We start from the raw sequence: 20859 nt of genomic DNA, 5'->3' as shown, positions 1-20859 counted from the left end.
TTCAAATTCTACCTACTACTACTTTTAGGTGCAGGGGTAACAATAGGAAAATGGTAGAATGTAGGTAAGTTCCTTTGTGTGATACATGAGCCTCGCTTCCTGGTCTGTACAATGGAGATAAACACTTCCTTTGAGGGTTTGTGAGGGTTGTGTGAAAAAACATACTTAAAGTCCCTAGTGGTACCAGGTACACAGTAGGTTCTTAATAAATCCTAGTCTTTATTCTCCTGTTGAAATATTTATTCTACCATTAATCTGGATAATAAAAATGGCAATTTGAATTGACATTTTACAATATTATATTTCTCTCTAATAACATAAAATTTCAAGACAATAACTAAGCTCAATTACAACAGAACACATCCGAAGAAGCACATGGAACCATTAATAATGTCATACAAAGTTGCCTTAAATGCTTTTTGGAGAGGCAGTAAATAAATGATAGATGAATAAATGAATGAATGAATAGATGGATAGATAGAAAATACTAATAATTTTATAATTTAATAATGACATATACATTAAGTTTCTGGTTACAAGTACTATTAAATTTTTTAGGAAATTGGAATAAACATCAATAAATAAAAACACTAAAGGAAATTAAATATTAAAATAATTTTGCTGTATATCTTAACATTCTGTTAATACCTTAACAGGTCTCATAAAATTACCATAGAATACGCAATTTACTGTTTTTAGAATAGGAAGCCTGTATGTAGCTTGTAATCCATGAAAAATGTATAATACTTGACCTGGCATGTAATAAATACGAACAAATTAGAAATATTCAAAGGACAGAAAAATCGGGAGAGTCTTTTCTTTTCATCTACATAAATATTCACTTTGTAAACAGAAGTACAGATTATTCAATCTTCAATTACAAACAGCTATGTCCTTTAATTAGTTTATTATAAATTTGTTTAAAACATTTGATAAAAAAATAACTAGATATGTTTGGTAACCTAAACAGAAACTCAAATCAAAAAACAAATGACACCCTGAGTCAGGACCTCAGCTAGCACAAAATGTTGGTTACCAAAATGGAGGTGGGGGGAGGTCAGAATCATAGAAAAGTGCCCTCTCTGGGTACACAACCTGAAAAAATATCACCTTTGTGTGACAGAGAAAATACGAAAAAGCACTCCTTTCTCTTAATTGCAAGAGGTAAGGTTTGCTAAGCAGAGTATGGGAAAGGGCGTGGATTTCAGCCCCTGAATGTTCCCGGAGAGATAGATGCAACTCCGTTCCCAGTGCTTAACCAGTAGTAATACGTGAAAATGTCAATTAATTAATTAGTTAATTAATTAGTTATTTTTTATTATTTTACTATTTTTTATAATATTCAGTTAGCCAGCATACAGTACATCGCAAGTTTTTGATGTAGTGCTAATTTAGATTCCTTAGGACATCCGGAGCTTTCTGCCACAGCACCTACCTAGAGATGGCTAGTATTGTCATTTAGGAATTTTATAAATAAAAAGACCTCCCGTATTTTCATGGGAGAATGAACAGTTTTATCTGTTTTATCTACTGAAAATACTTCTTTATAAATTGATCTTACTCTGTATTTTCAATGCAGTTCTCATGGCTAACAAGCATTTAGAGACTGCAAAGAAATCTTAAATTGCTGATACTAATTTTTATTATCTTAAGTAGCAAGACAAAAAATGTTGGAATAGGTTTTTATGCATTTGTAAGTCAAAGGAAAATATTTTTTTCTCTTTCCTTTCCCAGTGAGAAGGGTTCAGGGAAATTGAACCTCAACCATAATACGTGTTAGCAATGGTCAGTGGAGCCAAGAAAGGAAAATTTTAAGAGAGGGTGACTAAAACTTGGCAGAAAGAGCAAAGACATTTTCAAATTAAAGAAACTCTTAAGATGAGCTGTGCCTAAAAGCAAAGATGAAGGGGCAGAAACTGCGAGTGGAATCCATGCGAGTAAGCAGTGTCTGGAGTATTCTTGAAACATCAAGCACCCAGTGCCTGTATCTGAGAAGGTTCCTGCACTGGCAGCAGGATAGGAAAATTGCCCCAGATGCCTAAAGCTGAAAGTTTATAGGCCTTAAACTGATAATCTGGGGTCATAAAATCTTTTAGGAATAATTGTCCTGTCTCTATTCCTTATCTCTCCCTTGCCTTCTCCTTCTCTCTCTCTCTCTGGTGTGGATAATAACATTATTGATGATAATTCATTTCAAGATGGAGTCTTTCAGTACTTGAATTATTTTTTGTTTGCAATTTAATGTAGCTTCCAAAGAGAATTCCTTTAGGTCATCTCTGTGTCTAACTGAGGAAGGTTGAAAAGTCTCTAAATATTAGAACTCTAATATTTCTGATATAGATTATCTTAGAGCTATAGCAATAGTTAATGAATCTGTTCCCTAGGGTACCCCAAACAAGATCAGAAAGTTAATATAGTAACACAGAGGTACCAAATTGATATTTGAGGAACAATTTAGACATTGAGAAACAGCATTTCAAGTATATTACCATTTTTCAGACACTGAATAAATCCATATTGTTATATATATGGATGAGTTTAATAGGGCTAAACATTAAGCAAAATAACGGGCTTCCCATATAATTTCAAGTGGTGCAAACAACAGCTCCCTTCCTATCAAGATCTTGCTAATCTGTTCACTAAATTTTGAAATTCCATCCTATTAGTTTATGGGTTTGATTTCTATCAGTTGCCAAGCCTTCCAGGAGAGGGGCCTATTTAAGTGATGCTGTCTTATCTATTCCTCAGTGCAAATTCAACATTCAAAAGTTCTTAGTTAGTTGTCCCCCTCCCCAAGTGACTGTGGGTGATGAAAAAGCTGTGAATATAAATGTCTCTCTGGTTTTATTCCTCTATTGACAGTATGAAGCAAACTATCCAGAGTTAGGAATTGTTATTAAGACTAATTTAACAATAAAACATGGATTTGAGGTCTTTGACCCTCATTTTGCTGGGATGGGAGTTTGTTCCATATGTTCATTAATTTTATTATGAGAGAAGTATTTGGAGGCTACTGTCATTCTGTTATCCCTACTTTGCACTGCTTTTTTCATAAAACTTACTAGGGTAATGACTACATTAATAATATAGTTATAATGAAACATTGCGTGAAAAAGACTCATTAGACTCCCTCAAAATGTAACTAAGACGGAGGCATTAATCAATTTAAACAGGTTAAATGTGCATTCTCAGTTGCCTGAATAAAACAGCAGAAATGTTCCTTCGACAATGGAAATGTTTCCTCTTCCAGTATATTTCAATTCAAATGAGCCTACAATTATATTGAAAGCCCCGTTAACAAGCTCCTCTTCCATTAGTCTAGGATGAGTAACAATTTGCTAGCTAAGCCACGAACCTGTTCCTCATGTTTTATTTCTGTGTGATATTTTCCACAAAGACAATGGGCTGAAGAAGCATTTAAGAGTGCCAACCACTTCATTTCCATTGTAATTTAGGTCTCTATGTCTTTTCCAAAGGGATCAACTGAAATCCAACAATAATTTCTAGCTCTGTTCTCAGAATGCATCAGCAAGGAAGAGAGGGCTATCTCCAAAAACGTTTAAAAAATACATGTTTATATATCTACACACACACAAAAGAAGGGAAAACAAAGAATAAAAGAAAAAAAAATGAGTAAGAAGAAAATGAGCTTTAAAGCAACTCAAAAAGCCATGTACCTGCTCAATCCAAAAAGCAAAGCTGTTAAGCAGGAACGTGAGAATTATTCTAGCTCCGAATATTCGTTTAGCAGCTAAGAGTTCGGGCTCTACGTTATTTGCCCTAGTGCTTTTTGGACTCGGAAGAGTCTATAAGCAGGGTTGTATGTACAGCCTAAACACATTAAGTGAACAAACAACATTAATTGGCTTTGGTATGCTGACACATGTAAGGCAGTCCATACTTACTTTCTGAAGAGGTAGTTCTTGTAGATCAAATTTAGACTTAGTCTGCAAGTTTAAAGTCATGCTTCTGCCTGCATGCATTGCTGAAATACCTCCATAGGGCAGCATGCCAAGGTTAACTGTGTTGTGTTTGTAAGCAGCATTCTGAGTAGAGGAAATAATCATGTGACAGGGTGTGAACACATGCTCAACAAACTGATTATTACATGAACATGTTTAAATTTATAACATTTAACTTTAAGCGGGCAAACAGTAACTTTCTTTTAAACATGCACTTGATCAGACAGAAGCATACAGTCAACAGTGTTAGTTATGCACATAATGAGTACCATCCAAAACTACGGAAAAGACAAAAAGCAAGGATACATTCTGTTTTACATTTGCCGCTAACTGAAGGGCATAAAACCTATCTCTTATAGATCATGACTGTCGTGACTTTGGACAAATGTTTTTCGTCTGTGGTAGTCTATTAGTTAAAAAAAAAAAATTCCAACAGTGAGATCTTAATCAAAATCTGCCAGCTCCAAATCTCATGGCTTCTTTCACATTGTGAGATAAACACATTCAAAAGACAAATACCAGCTTCTAATTCTGCCCTAAAACGAAGGCACTACAACATTAAAGCCAAAATCAGTGTCCTTTATCGCTCACTCTACAGACATAATTACAGCAACTCAGAAAAAGAGCTGTTCAAAAAAAAATCATTCAACCTATTGGCTAACTGAATTGACTGATGAATTTAATTAAACCAGTCAAAGAAATTGTATGTGGATCCAAAGTTTCTGAATTTTTTTTTGTTTCTTAAAAATTACATTTTGAACTGGAGAAATTTGATAATGAAACTAAAGGAATTATAATTTGAGCTATTAAGGCTACTTATCTAATATACTTAAATACTTAGAGAGCACTCTGGTGATGTCTGCATTGTGGCTATCCTTCGACAGGTGCATCTCAGATTATTCCAAGGGTCTGAGAGCTAGTTAATTTTTCTTGTACAGAACTTCATTTAAATTAAAACATTTTGTATGTCCCATCATCAAATAGTTTCCATTAGTACAATCTCCACTTTCCACCTCTCATAAAAAGATAATAATTGACAGTATTTGGCCCTTTAAAGCAATTCTCTTATTTCGGAAAAAAAAATCTACACAAGTTAACTTCGTAAATTTTTTAAAAACTGAGTCTTACTGAACAATAACAGGAGGCAGCTATAGTATTCTGAGGGCGTTGTTTGCGAAGTAATGATTTTTAGCATCAGTTTCACTGAACTCAACTAAAAAACAATTATCCTCCTGATGGTGTGCTTGTCTACCAATCATATTTGTTATGGATCCTTGATTATTTCATCCAGTGATTCTTCATTGTCACCATGCCAAAGAAGAAAAGGACACCGAACATTTCAATCTAGCACTTGAATGATTCCTTAAGGTTTAAAATTATTCCACTCAGTGCCCTCTTTGCTCCTGTAGAAGGGTAGCAGTGTGGGACATATGGGTTCATGTTTAAATTCTCTCAGTCACAGTGGGGCTCTGTGGTGGAATCATGAGCCTTGAGGTTAGACTACAGGAGAAAACAGGATCTTTTATCTACGACAGTACTTGGAGCTGCCTCTCCAAGGTCAGCACCAGGCAATATCTTTAACCAATGTTATCTCGGGCTGTTAAGCTTATCCAATGTCCAGGCCTCTGGGCAGTTCTCTCTTATGAAGAATGGACAAAGATCTTGTAGTTTCTAGTGTAACTATTTGATTTCTGGTTTAAATCCTCAAATAAATTTCACAGGGAAGGAAACACAGTGTTTCTCTGGAGCAGTCTGACTTTGAACACTATGTTAAGAAGCACAGCTATGTCAAAACTAGTCTTACATAAAAAGTCTGTGCTTTGGTACTCTGAATTTATCTTTTTGAGTGCCTGGGAAGTTCTAAGTAAGATACAGCCTGAATAGCTCAGTCATGCAACTGCGAGGCGGGAAGAAATGTTCCTTGGAGAAAACAAGAGGACAAATTTCAGGATCTAGTGGCTTGAAGCAATACTCTCAGGTAACCTAATTTCTTAGAATTCAATAAGGAGCTATGGAATATACACTGAAATTGCTCTGGAAAATGAAAGACAGACTGCGGGAATTATAAACGAAGAGGGGAAGCATGGAAACTAATTAAAAAGGAAGGTGTTGTCACAGCAATAGGAAACACACATGAGTTTACTTTTGGTTTTCTGGATCTGGGCCAGGCAGGGCTCACAGACTTCTGCCGATCCAAATCCCCCTCCCCCGGTCCTATTTTCCTCTCTCCAAATTCCTGCTCCAGCTAGAAGAGTAGCTCCGATCAAAGGAGAGGAACCATTTATCTGAGAACCAGTAAATAAACGGTGGTACCAAAGGCTTAGCATTTTGCCTTCTTTTCCATGTTTTGTTTTCACTCACTCCTCTGTTGCCTCAAATTACTAGTCATTGTACGTATGCTCCGAAAAGCTTCTCACAACCTTTCTTGACTAGTTCATCTTACCCTGTTACGTATGGTCGTGTCTACACGAGGCCAGAGTTCCCAAACTGTACTGTATTATTTGGCCCCAATATTTTCGCCCTCCAATTATCTGTCTACATGGAGGGTATAAGTTGAGGTAAGGCATGGTGACAACTGACCAGGTGTCTCCCACTGACAGCCAGTCATGAGGCTTTGATGAGGCTCCCTTCAATGGGACTGAGCACACCTATTTGAAACAGACATTCTGATGAAATACTTTGCAAGGCAGAACCAATTTCCACATTGAAAAACTGACACCCACACCCACATTTATTAGTTCGCTTGTCCCTAAAAATAATTGTTTTCTTGTCATGTAGACACGACCTACAAACAATATAATTATTTAAAAAGAGTATACCTGAAAACACAAAATTCAATATTAAGGAAATATATAATAAATGCAGTGGCCTGTGCTTTTAACAGGACACCAAATAAAACAATAAAACTATTGAGTGAAACTTTCTAACGGTATATTATTACCCAGATCCCTAATTTACACTAGGTATTTAAACCCTAGAAAATGAGAGCAAAAGGCCCTGTTTTCACAAAAAAGACTTTAAGATTCTAAGGTCAGTGCAGAGCACACAAAGCCCTCTATATTAAAGCCACAAAGTACATTCAGTGATAATGGTCAATTGATCATAGTTCTAGAAAATGAAATCTTAGATTTCTCTTAAGGAGATACGAATAGGCAACAAAAGTAATTCTAGGCTTTAAAGCAATATATATATATATATTTTCTTTTTTTTTTTTTTACCCTCCTCAGTCACTGTGCATTCCATGCTGTATTGTCATTCAGTTTGTAACTGCATTGGTATTAATTTTCTTTTTTTGGTTGTAATATACACATTAATTTGTATCTTTGTAGTCTTCATGAAGACCTCATCTATTTTTGTTGCCTATAGTATGATTAGAATTTAAACATTTCTTTTTGTATAAAAATCAACATTCTAAATGGCAGGATTTTTTATTAGGTAAAGTAATATGTAGGAGGGCATTCAATCTCTGCTTATTTTATTTTTCTGTTTCTTGCTGGGAAGATTATTGCTCATTAGAAATAATAACTTTAGTAGTCCCATAGCAGTAACTGTATGCAAATTTTATAAACAAATTAGGCCTGACTTTATTATAAGTGAGTCTGTGCAGAAAGGGACAAAATACTCACTTTTTATAGATTCAATAAAAATCATACTCTTTAGGTTGCTAGAGAACAGTTCTGTGTCCTAGGAGAGGCATTCCGCCTTAATGGCTAGAAAGCAATTGAAGCACCATCCCATATAATCGAGTCAAATTCTTTCTTACTAACAATATTTAGGCTAGATTTGATAAATCATTCACCTACAGGTTATGGACTCTCGAAGAGCATTAAACAATATCCATGAGAAACTATTATGATCAATTTCCCCACAGTAAGAGATAAATAAAATGCTGATCATCTATTCATTCATGTAGTTCATGCTTCACTACATGTGCTTAGAAATGCCAATAAAGTAAAACTAAAGGCAGGAGGGATATTCTTACAGAGAAATGCCAGACATACCCTGTCTAACCTTCTAGCTTCTATATGTCTAAGCAGCTGTTGTCTCCAGTCTGCAGGCATTTTACCACAGCTCTCCTCTCCCTTCACAGGAGTGGGCCTCGTCTTTATATCACTGTTATCTGATGGCTTGTCACCATAGTTACCCAAGTTATAGTCAGATGGTATTTTTTCCAAAAGAGCTGCCATAGTAGGCCTAGCTGAAACTGGCCTGGTTTGGGAGGCACCGTAACTCTCTGTACTGTAGCTTCTTGCAGACAATGGCCTCCTTTGGGTAAGGTTTTTAACTGGAAAACTTCCCGCCTGAGCTTTCACTTCTTGATATGAAGGGTGTTCATCTTCATACCTGCCATTCCTTTTCAGGAACTGGGACTCAGTCACTGAAACGCTGCTTTGGCGATCCAGACCTCCCCTATACGGAGGTCTGCCGTACCTATCACTCGGAGGCAGCTCATGAGGTTCACTGACCCTTCTAAACATGGCCATTTCTGTGGAGCTCGCCAGGGAGTCGGCTCTTCTCAAGAAGCCTGCCCTGGCGCCTTGGCTTGCAAACTGGGCATTCACCACAGCATCCTCATTAACAGATGGCTGAGAAAATGAAAACATCTGCTCCATTGGTGGGTATCCTCTGTAAGCTCTGGGACTAACCAAATCCTTGGCGATGTTTTTGCTGGGCTGTTGCACATACTCAGAATTGTGTTGAAAGGGGGGCGGTATCCTCTTTTCGGCTTTCACTTCCACTGCTCCTTGGGGATTGAAGCTTTGGTCAAACTGATAGACTTTTTTGGTCATGGAAGCTTTTTGTTGCTGTGGCCCTTTACTACTTCCGTAAGTGAGCATCTCATCATCCAGCATTGGGACTGACTGGCTTCGAGACATACTGGACATACCATGCTCTGGTCCCAACATTTTGTCTGGCCGTTCATGGCTTCCTAAGTGATCACTCCCAGAAGCATAGTTTTCTAATGGTATATTATACACCTTGTATGTACCAATGTCAATCTCATCGATACTCTGTGACTTTTTGAATTTATTGGACTTGATATCTTTCATGAGTGGGGAAAGCCTCTCTGTGCTTTTGCTAATGGAAATAACACCTTTAGAAGATTCTGGGCGGCAGTGGATCTGAGAAAAGACATTGCTAAGACTCCTGTTGGGATTGGAGTCGTGATACTCCCATGGTACTCCTGGAGAGAAAGGACTAGGTATTTCAGCAGATTCTTTCATATGTTCTTTCCTTTCAGGTAATGGGCTGGTGGTGGGGGTTGTCTCTAATTTGGAAGGGAAAGCGGTCCTGTCTTCAAAAGGACTAGGGGTTCTGGTCCAATTCTGCCAAGGATTGGAAGGAGGCACTTCTGTTTCTGGTGTGTGTCTGTGTGTAGACTGCTCAAGTTCCAGGGGAACACCAACAATCCTATCCTGCCTAATCAACGGCCTGCGTCCGTGAGAAGACGTGCTTCTAGATTTCGAACTTAAGAGAGGATTGTTGTTGGCATTCTCGCCTGTGGTCTCCTCTGCAACAAACCCTGTGTTATCATAATGTGAACCATCAGTCCAGTTGTCAGTGAAGGCGTCACTCATTGGCAGCCGGTCAGGACGCTGTGGTAGATTCCCTGGGGGAACAGCCTCCCGCTGGCTGAGTAATGGCTTTGAATCAAGAGGCTGTGGGAAAGATTGTGCAATCCTGTGAAGACAGTGGGAAGAAGAAATATGAAAATGAGGAAGAGCTGGGTCTTTGCCAGAAAGAGAAACTAGCAGCCAAGAACGCCACAATCCTTTGTTTAACGGATCATTCATCCACACCTTACTTACGATTAAGATGGCATTGTTATTTCATGTCCCCCCCAAATCCACCCCTTTACCTTGCTCTTTTATTTCCTCCTTGAAATCATCACCTTCTAACATATTATATCATTTACTTACCTATTTTATTTATTGTGCATTGTTGTGTGTCCTCTGCTAGAATGTAAACTCATGAGGGCAGAGGTTTTTTTTTTTTTTCTCTTCAGGCCTAGCATAGTGCCTGGCATTTAGTAGGCATTAAAATACATATTTGTTGGATGATTAAATGAATGAAAGAAATAGATAGGTCTTCAGTAATGGTCCTGACACTTGTCTGATAATTAAAATCATCTGATTCTTGGTCCTCACACCTGGAATTTCTGATTCAGTACCTTTCTAAACTATTGGTCGAGAGGACCTTTCTTATGAATACTTGATAAATCTAATGAACCCAAATTGTCTTCAGATAACATTTATTTGAAGGCCAGGTATTGAAAACACTAAATTCATTGTATAGGGAACATGTTTTCCTAGAATATAAATTATATTATATTATGACTTTTGGTCATTGGCTTGTTTACACCAGTAACTGGAGCATTTCTAAAAGATGCTCATTTTTCTAGGTCTATTCTAAACCATTTGCACACCAATAACATTGAATGATATATTTTTTATCAGTAAGAGAATGACTTTTAAGTGCTTTTGCTAATTGAAAAATGGTACATTTAGAAGGAACCTTCCAAAGTACCTCATTGATCTCAGCTTGTATCACAAATAATGAACTTACAAACTGAAAGAGTTAAGATTTTTATCATGGGCACTGATAGGTAGAAATAGTTACCACTAATTACCAAAGAATATATTGCTAACAGCACTGATATTATCAGTAAAATATGAGTAATAACCACTACTACCTACATCATGTGATGATTTGTATTTGCTGTTTTTACTGTAAAACAAGGTACAAAACAAGAGAATCAGAACTGGGTAATTACTACCTCACTGAGTCCCTTTACTGTGCTCTTTGGCTTTTGATTTTTTATCTGTAAAATGGAAGTAATATAGAGTAGGAACCATTTTGGAAAGATGAAATACTTCTGCTTACATCCTAACTTTTCCAGGTGGTGATAAAATGATGATGATGACAATGATGATGACAATAGCAATGACAATTTTATTAAATAATTACTTTGTACTAGGCACACAAGTGCTTTCCATGCATCTTAGTTTAACCCATAACCCCATTTGGGATAGTGAAATGCCCATATGTGCCATAAATAGGTATTGGGCAAACCGGATTTTTGGGTTCTGATTTTTAAAATTTCTGTTCCTATTATCTCAGCCTGATAATCTCCTACCATCTCTCCCTTAAACAATGGTTTTGCTGTATAAAATGGATTCATCCTCTCCCGGAAATCCCCGGGGACTGTGTTTGCTTACCTGCCCCTTCCGTCTGTCTTCTATACCATTCATGTGCTGAATACAATTCAAAAATTAGGATCCCATTTTTTTAAAAGAAGTTGCTGAAAGTAAGCACTTGGGAACAGAAAAAAGGGAATTCTAAACACACCTGTTACCCCATAAAGAATTATGTACTGCATCTTTAGCTGTTGTCTGCAAGGACCCCACTTTAACCCGGGTGTTAGAGGATCCTGAGGAAGCCTGGGAAGGCGAGTAGTCGGAGTAAGTGCCTGAGGAAACACTGTTATTCAGACAGTGAGTTTTGTCAACTTCAGACTCATCAGTTGATTCTGAAACGTAAAGGGGAAAATGTTATAATGCTATGAACACTGGCAATAATAAACACAGAAAAGCAAGTATGAAAAACAGCATAATGATGTTAGGAATATATATTTGTAAAATATTTCTATAGACTATGGTGTAGCATAAGTTACAACTGGTGATTCATCATGCACATGCATTTGTGGCATATTTTCCACGTCAGGGTCACAGTGTTACCTTTTTTGTCCTTCCCTAGCAGAACAAGTTTGGGTGGGTACAGAGGGGTCTCAGCTAATGAAGGGTGAAGTTCCCCAATCCTCATTTCATTAGCTGGATGAACAAAAGAATCCTGAGAGATATAATAATATAGGACAAGGAAAGTAAACATTTAAACATTGGTTAACCAAGATGGCAATAGCTTTATTTGGTTCAGATTTAAAGATGGGGCTCTAGAATATAAGTCACTGTGGAGCACTGGGAGAAGTGAATCATATGTTTCTCTGAGGTAAGTACTAAAATGTTTTGTTTTTCTAATTTAAATGAGTCCATTTGTTCATCAGACGTTTTTTGAATGCCTGTTTATATACCTGGCACTGTGCAAAGAACTGTAGAGTTTCCAAAGAAAGACAAAATGTCACCCATGTCCCTTGGAGATTTACCATCTAGTGGGGGAGATGAGATACATCTTATTTATAACACAGGACTAAANATTATATATATATATATATAAAAATTTAAGGGGGGGAATTTCCCTTAAGAGTTCTAAGAGGAAAGTCCATCACTGACCAACTAAATTTCTTTGCATCCTCAGCCCTGCTCATGCACAACTGGTTCCTTTAAATCCTGCTTTTATTGCCAATCCCCCTCGTAACTCCTACTGTTTCCCAAGTGATCTTATCTCAATTTCTTTAGTTCTATCATGACTTCTTCGCAAGATTTCTAGTTTTCTCGTGATTAATCTAGCTTGCTAATCTTCATTCTAAATCCATTCATTGAGTGTAATGAGCAACACTGGTATGAGAATATAACTTTATAAAGACAAATGAGCATGTTAAAAAAGCCCGTGAATTTTAAACTTCTGTAATTAAAATTAAAATTATTATTTCCAGTTAAGCAGATAGTGAGAGAGCATTGAGGAAGGTAAAATACCAAATTTTCACTTTCTTATACTATAAAAATATCTTGTCTATGCCCACAGGGAGGTAGTGATATATATTTATGCATGGCAGTTATCTTTATGTCTTTTTTTTTTTTTCTTAAACCTTAGGTTAATTTGAATTCAAAAAATAATTTTCAGTGTTTTTCAGTTTTCTCATTAATTAATACTTATTACTTTAAAACATTAATGCAACACATTTAGAAATATTTTGTTAAATCAAAGAAAGAAAATACTTGAGCACAAAAATACAGTAAATGAAATTTGTTCCACCTTATAACTAATTGGTAACAGACAGACACTCTTATATATTTTAATGCCCCACATAGTGAGTGACAGGCTCAAGTCTTTGGGTATTGCAAAGAAACAGCCATTTCTTTAACTTCTGGCTTAAGTTCAATTTTTTGGTTTGGTTTTGGTTAGGTTTGTATGAGAATATTTGCCTGTGAAAAACCTGGGCAAATATCTGATATTTGTTAATTATTTAAGAAAATACTCTAGTCAAACCTTCCACTTCCTACAAGTGAATTTTGAGAATCAAAGAGGTCCATGCTTACAGAGATAACGAGACCAAGATTCAGCATAGAGGCAGGATTCTCAGGTTCCTGTCCAATAATCTTCCCTTATATTATGCTGCCTTCTAGTGAACTCAACTCTGAGCACATTAAAGACTTTTAAAATCCTGTTCCAGATTTGAAGAGAGATAGGAAAGAGAGTGGGATTGATGGAAATTCTGGAGATGAAGAGGGAAATCTGTGTTTTCATGGATTTTGAAAACTATTTCAAGGTATTATGATAAAGTTTGAAGGTGACAGAATAGAGAGTAAAAGGCTTTACACATCTTTGTAGAAATTAATAAGTAGAAGCAGACACAAGTTTGAGAAATAGTACCATGAAAAGTCATAAAATATGTTAAGGCTTATCAAAAAATATTCAATTACAAGGTGGCATATTTCTATTCCATTCCTGCTTTATCATTTATTAATCCGGTTATCCTGGGCAAGTCAGTGTACCTCTCTACCTTACTCAATTCATCAGTAAAATGAAGGTAATAGATGATAGGAATTAATGCACTTTTCTGTCTAGTACTAACATTCTATGAATCTAAATGTAACTTATTTGTTGAAATAATACTTTAAAAAGGAAGTATTTTTATGATGCCTGATACTGAAGTACAGGAATTTTGTTTTAGTCAACAAAAGAAACCAAAGAGTTGTGCAAGCATAGAAATGTAAATATAATTAAGGGTTTCATTATTTTGTTTTCCTTATGAGTTATACATTCAGTATGCAAATAATCTTGCATGTATAGATCAAATTTTCAAATTTGTATCCCAAGAATGTGGCTGGAGCTTGGCATGGTAGCTATGGTATGACTCAGATTCAAGTCTCTGGTTCTGCTCAAGAATTTCTACTTCGAATCAAAAGGAGCTCTAGTGACTAGGAAGAGACTATGATATCAGCTAATCATGAGGTTGCACCTTTTCACCAGAGTTCTGTGGCCCTCCACCTAGAAGGATTAACATTACTGAAGTACGAACAGCGAATTCCCACTGATCCAGTTAGACTCACTTATCTTTACGAGCAAAATGATAATAATGATGACGATGATTAGGCGAAGCTCATGATGTCATCAGTTATGGAGAATCTATTACATATCTGCTACTGTGCTACATGCTGAACACTTTATCTGTATCATCTCTGTTAATTACTTAGTTGATAACCTAGTTTTTTACCATTACTTATTATTTTTAAGTTATTTAATATCATCATCTTTGTTTTACAGTTAAGGACATGGGGAGAGGTAAAGTCGTAATTCCAAGTCAGAAACTCAGTGAGTGGTAGAGCTGAGATTTGAACTGTGATCTGTGCTACTGGAAGGCCTTCTGTTCGATACTATGTATGCTATATTGTCTACCCTAAGAAAAGCTCACCTCTCAACTGGACTTTACAGAACAAGTTAACTGTCCAACAAAACAAATTAATCATTGATTTTGTCTCTATAAATTCTGTTATAGAGGCTGGAGGAATCAAGTTCATGTTGGAAAAGTGGGTGAAGCTTTGGGGACTGCTTCTATGGTGAAGGTAATGGAAGTTATTGGTCAGGAATCAAATACAATGAGGGTCCCATTTTAAGCACATTGAACCATATTTGCTTCTGGCAAGGAGACAGAAGAGGGGGCAAAAGAAAAGGTAGAATCTCTTTTTTCTTTAACCCATTGACCTCGTGTCATTCAAACTAAATCTCAGCGGCTACTGTAGGGAAAGGGAGCCTAAGGTAGAAGAGAGAGGGGGGAAAAACTTGTGCCTGAGCTTTCAAGAGTCCAGGTCTGGTATTAATAAAAACATTTAAGGATATTTTCAAGGGTAATTGACTACTCTCTATTACCAAGAGATAGATGTGTTTCCTCTATAGAAGGAAATTGGGCGGAGTCTCCTAACAAAGGAAAAAGTCCAGAACCTTTATGAACATGGTGGACAGAATGAACAGGTATCCAGTGAGAAGTTTTCTGAAATGCAGGGTAGTGGCCTATGAAAGGATTAAAAGCAGATGGGCAGGATTAGCACATCACTCTCTTGTGGAAGGGAAAGGAATTATCATTTACTGTAGCCTTCCTCTTTGCCAAGAACTGTGCTTGCAGCTATATAAAAATACTTGTTTTCATCTGATTTCATCTCCACAAAACTCTAAATATTATTGTTACCTGTACTTCTAAAGATATAGAAAGCAAAGCTCAGAAAGTTTTCAATGACTTGTCAAGGTCACAAAATCGGTAAGAAGGTAGATTCAAGATTTGAATTAATGTCTGCTAGACTTGAAAGCACTTCCTCTTGTTCCCAAACTGTGCTCCAAGTTACCTGTGGTGCTGTTGTTAATTCACAGGGATACATGGGTTTTTTTAAATATTTGAGGGAAACAAAGCAATACCTGACATCAGTCAGTTACTGCGTGAATTGGTGGCTCTCAGTTTCAATATTAGATTGCACTTTCCTTTTGATACAATTTTTGTGAAGCTGGGTTTTTGTGGTTGCTGTGATCAAAAATCAAGTGCTATTTGAAAATCAATGTGAAACAGAATTGTAGCATCTGATATGATTCCAAGGCTTGAGAAGATAAGTGGTGTCCCACAGGTACACACATTTCATTAATAGGTAGTTTTGTTATTTAGGCATGAGATAAAACTATTATTTTCCCTTTCAATTTGTGTGTATTATTTTTCAAATGACCTCTAGGCAGGGCATAAATATTTACTAAGTTGTCAGACCTACTACTTAGTAAATGGAACTGTTAGGTACTTCTTTTGGTCTATGGTCCTTATGACAAAATTACTAAGACATTAAAGGCATACCAAGATTTTTAGAACCCCTTTATTTATTTTATGTTGTAGCTTTATTTACCATACCATTCTCCTTCGTCCCGTCCTTCCCTCCTCTTTCCTTGCTTTCCTCACTCTCCCAATATTCTTCATCATGATATTTTGCCTTTACTCATAATATTATATTAATTATTAATATGGTAAATTTTTGTTTTTAAATACATGTTATTCAAAACATAGGTGATAAAATATAAATAGGTATGGCAGCCAACAATTAATTCATGATTAATTTGACAAAAACACAGAGAAATTGTTCTTCCCCTCAATTAACTTCTAATTGGATGTGAGACAGACATGCTATCAGTATTACAACATTAGACTCTATTAGTTGTTCATGTACTCAACAGATATTTATTGCGTCTGACTTTGACCTAGGCACTGTGCTAGACACCAGAAAGACAATGGTGGACAAGACAACCTGGTTCCTGCCCTCATGAAATTCAGTCTGAAGTTAATAAACAACATAATCATGAATGTTTTCATTATATTTAACACAAATAAAAGAATAATGTGGTAGAGAAAGTAGAGGTTCTATTGATCATGGTGATTAGGGAAGGCCTTCCTATTGAGGTCATCTTTAAACTAAAACTCAGAAAGACGTGGAAGTGCTAGTCATATAAAGAGCTGAGTGCTACAGACTAAATGTTTGTTTGTGTCCCCTCAAAATTCATAAGTTGAAACCTATATGATGATATCTGGAGGTGGTATCTTTGGGAGGTGATTAGGTCATGAGGATAGAATCCACATGAATGAAATTAGTGCCATTGTAAAAGAGACCCTAGAAAGCTCCCTATCTCCTTCCACCGTGTGAGGTCACAGAGAGAAGATGGCTATCTATAAACCAGGAAGTAGGACTTTACTAGACACTGAATCTGTTATTACCTTGATCTTGGACTTCTTAGCCTCCAGAACTGTGATAAATAAATGTTTTTATTTATAAATCATGTAGTCTATGGTATTCTGTTATAGCAGCCTGAATGGACTAAGACACTGGAAAAAAGCAAATGTAAACTTCATAAAAGTTATATAAAGGACTATGGAAGTAGAGGACAACCTTCATACCTCCCTGTTCTCCTTGTTCATATGACTCTCCCAGCTGTATTCTTTGTTTAGCATAATGCATATTAAAACTCTTGGCACATGGTTGACAAATAGAAAGTGATCAATAAATGTTGATTTACCTTTCCTTTTCCTTTTTTTCTCTGCTGCATTTGCAATCTATTTACCTTGTTTATTCTTACTGTTTTCTGCTTCTGGTTCTGCCTACCTCTAGTCTTTTTCCCTTGGTTTTCCATATTTAACCACATGGATAAACGTATCATGCAGTGTGTGATACCCTCTTCCACATTCTTGACAGTATGAACTAAATAATGACCCCAAAATGTCATACAAGTGCAAAACATACTTATATATGCTTAAAACTTAAAATGCTTAATATACAGTGATCAACTGGATATTTGTCTATCTGTATTTATTTTATCTGGAAGTTGAAAATATGGAGTGTGGCCCCTTGATCTGTGTGAGCAATTCGAGAAGGGAGGACGATAAAGAAAGCAACAGCTTCTCTTTGCTCTAGCATGGCTAAAAGTTGGGGAAAGAAGATCTAGAATCTCAATTTTAGAAAAAGTATTGAAACTACCAGTGAGATTTCTATTCAAGATAAAAGGCCAGGAGAAGAAGAAAACTAAGAAAAGGTGGGGTGAATCATTGAAATAATTATAAAGCTTAAGACTGAGTTTCAATTAGATAGGAAATAAGTGTTTTTAAGGAGGGCAAATTAGATTTGTGTCTTAACAAGATCATTATTAGGCACACCTGGGTGGCTCAGTTGGTTAAGTGTCCAACTTTGGCTCAGGTCATGATCTCAGGGTCCTAGGATCGAGTCCTCATTGGGCACTCTGCTCAGCGGAGGGTCTGCCTGTCCCTCTCCTTTTGCCCCTCCCCCTGTTTGTGCTCTCTCTCTGTCTCTCTCTCTTAAATAAATAAAATCTTTAAAAAATAAATTAAAAGTTCATTAGCAAAGTAATGAGGGTGCTGGGGACAATGTAAGCCAAGAAGTTGACAGTTTTTATAATAATGCAGGACAGAGTTGAGGGCCTGAGGAGGTCGAGGAGATACACTTAGATGAAAATGTATAGATTTAGGTGACTGTTTGGAAGGGGCAGTGAGTGGGAAAAAAGATGGAAAAAGAAACCAGGATATCTTCCAAATTTCTAGCTTGAGTAAGCTAGTAGATAATGGTGCTAGCAGAGATCAAGATTGGGCGTATAGGAGCAGAAGCAAATTTGGAGAAGAAACATTAAATTTAATTTTGGATTTTTCAAGTTTTAAATGATTGTGGGATAATTTTAAGATTTGTTTTCTCTAGTAGGGTTATTACTTAATTTATGACCAAAGCCATCTTTTCCTTGCCTCACCTATCCCAGCCCTGTATTAAGCAATTTTAGAATCTTCTCATTTTGTAGCAAAATTACTCAGTTTATGGGTTATCATGACCTCGCAATTATTTTAATGTTAAACTGTGACTACATGAGGTTTAAATACGAAGTGTATGTGTATTTAGTGCGTACCTCCTAAATGTTGGCTTTCTTCCTTTTTATATTATTGCACTGTCTCAGGGATAAAAGAAAAGTCTGTTTCTCTGCTATGGCATATCTGTAATATTTTAGAAAGGAAAAAGTACAATAATACTGATTTCATAAGCAAAAAGAAAAAAAAAACGAAAATGGGTATTTACTTAAATTTTCCTCCCTTGATACCAAGCTGTATTCTTTTCTGGGGTGGGCTAGTACCTCCACTGCAAGATATTCACACCATGCTTATTTTTGCTCAAGCTTTTTCCTCTGTCTGGAATAACTTCCTTCCTTTCAACTTTAAGAGAATTGCCCCCTTATCAATATGCAGTTCAACCTTAAACTGTTTCACATAACTTCTTAATTGATTGGCAGTGACTGCTTCTCTCTCCAATTTCTTAAAGTATTATTATATTGTCTATCACACCACTAATCATGTGATCATATTTTATATAATCTGTTCTCTAATCACTTCATCTGTGGTAATGTTACCCGGCTAGGCTCTAAATTTGTTGGGGACTAGGCACACATTTTATATTTCTTTTCTCTCTCTTACAGTGTTTAGCACAGTGCTAAATATATAGCTGGTGTTTAATCAGTGCAACAAATTGATGCTGTGAAATGCAGATTTGTAAAAGAGTTTCACAAACCTAGATTTTTGAGAAGTAGGTATAGTAACTTCTAGATGCACTCATACCAGTTATGTTTCTAATGAAGATAAAAAGGTGATAACCAACTCAGCTGAAGAGTGGATGAGATAGTGTAGAGGTGGCATAAATGTAGTTGAATTCTTTTCAGACCACGCAAATTGATAAGGATGAATATCTAGTTTATTCTAAAATATAGGAATTAAGTTTCACATGGCTAGATTCAGAAAAGCTAAGTTTCAAACTTATCTCCTCTTTGTCATGTTCATAGTAGTGTTTCGTATAAAGGTTTTAATCCAAACACAAACAAAAAAAACTGGCTCTAAATCTGATCAAGATTTTTACTGAGATTTGCAGACTAAAAAAAAACAAAAAAAACAAAACAAAAAAACCAACTTCATTTAGTCTTTTCTAATGACTCATACAATAAAAGTTTGGGGTAGCCAAAAAAGTAGAGTGAAAATTACAGAATGCACTTACTGGCCAGGCCTAGCTGAACGAGCAAGTTATTCCTTCTGTGTGTATTGGAACTTTTGGAGCTGTATTAATAATTTTAGGCCATGAGGGTGTCATTTACCTGTAATTTATTAAATGCAACCCACATAGTCTGAAAAAGTAGAGAGACTCATTTATATTTTAGGGGGAAAATGCACTTAACAGAGAAGATCTAATCAGTTAAAAAAACATATAATTTAGTAATTCCAAAAAATCCAAACCACACTGGCAATTACCAATAACCTTGAAATACCTCCACTGTAATCTCCTTTGGGGCTACAGGCCACTTGTGTTCATATTTTTCTTTCACAGTTTGCTCCGTGTTAGCAGTTGGATTTGAATTCTCAACACGCACTCCATGGCTTGGCTTACCCACCAGATTTTGAACAGATTTTACCATATTCTTTAAATCCTCTGGATAAGGAGTTGGATATCGTTTTAGGTTTATTTCAACCTAGAAGTTTATAAAAAGAAATTTAACATAAAAATACCTTCGGCAAACATGTTCACAAAACTACTCCATTTTATGTGCAGTAGTAAAACCAAATGCAATATAGTGAGTGTTGAGCTGGCTGAGAAACTGTACTGTAGAGTAGAGCACATGGTGTTCTTTGCACATTCTGCCCTCATGGGGCTTCTTCCCACCCTGCCCACCTTCTAGATTAGAAACAATTTTAGGGTTCTATTCTATCTTTAGACCTACGCTGCAAATGGTTAAAACAGCAGTAGGTCAAACATATAAGTGACTGGTAATCTGAAGATTTTAAACATTACTATCAGTTGCTTTTATACTTTAGAGGCTGTTCCTTCACTATCTTAATTATTTATAAGTACTTATTTTCATGTTAAAATATCTTTGGAATATCAATGTAGATGATAAGAGGAGACCCCAAGAGATTTACAAGTAGAGTTTATCACGGATTAAAAAAATGGGGGAATTGTCAGTATCTGCTACCAAATATGCATCAGCTCTATATTAATTAGCATGTTATATCAAAAGGTCAGGGAGCTAATTCTTGTTAATACCTAAAAAGAATTTGCTTCAGGGTGGCTTTTATATTTAGTTTTTACCCTAATAAAGTCACATGCTTTGTAGGTAATGTCTTAAAAGAAAAAGAAACTTAAAAATTTAGGAGGAGATTTTCTAA

The 20859-nt window shown here is 36.1% G+C and overlaps 1 protein-coding gene across 9 annotated transcripts in view; it reads right to left on the bottom strand.

Moving 5' to 3' along the window:
- The window catches only part of LRRC7 (leucine rich repeat containing 7), a 555497-nt gene that overhangs the window by 70449 nt on the left and 464189 nt on the right, over positions 1-20859 (bottom strand). For 4 of the 9 annotated variants that reach the window (XM_034653683.1, XM_034653674.1, XM_034653676.1 and 1 more), the window contains 5 exons: positions 19965-20165; positions 11702-11813; positions 11313-11493; positions 7964-9644; positions 3906-4046 (listed from right to left, as the gene is read on the bottom strand). In XM_034653683.1, coding sequence (XP_034509574.1) covers positions 3906-4046; positions 7964-9644; positions 11313-11493; positions 11702-11813; positions 19965-20165 — 2316 coding nt within the window. Of the gene's footprint in view, positions 1-3905; positions 4047-4084; positions 6611-7963; positions 9645-11312; positions 11494-11701; positions 11814-19964; positions 20166-20859 lie in introns of those variants that run through there. The other 5 variants (XM_034653675.1, XM_034653678.1, XM_034653682.1 and 2 more) reach the window with 4 other exon arrangements.

Source organism: Ailuropoda melanoleuca, chromosome 2, assembly GCF_002007445.2.
Source record: "Ailuropoda melanoleuca isolate Jingjing chromosome 2, ASM200744v2, whole genome shotgun sequence".
NCBI lineage: Eukaryota > Metazoa > Chordata > Mammalia > Carnivora > Ursidae > Ailuropoda > Ailuropoda melanoleuca.
This window is presented reverse-complemented; position numbering and strand designations above follow the sequence as displayed.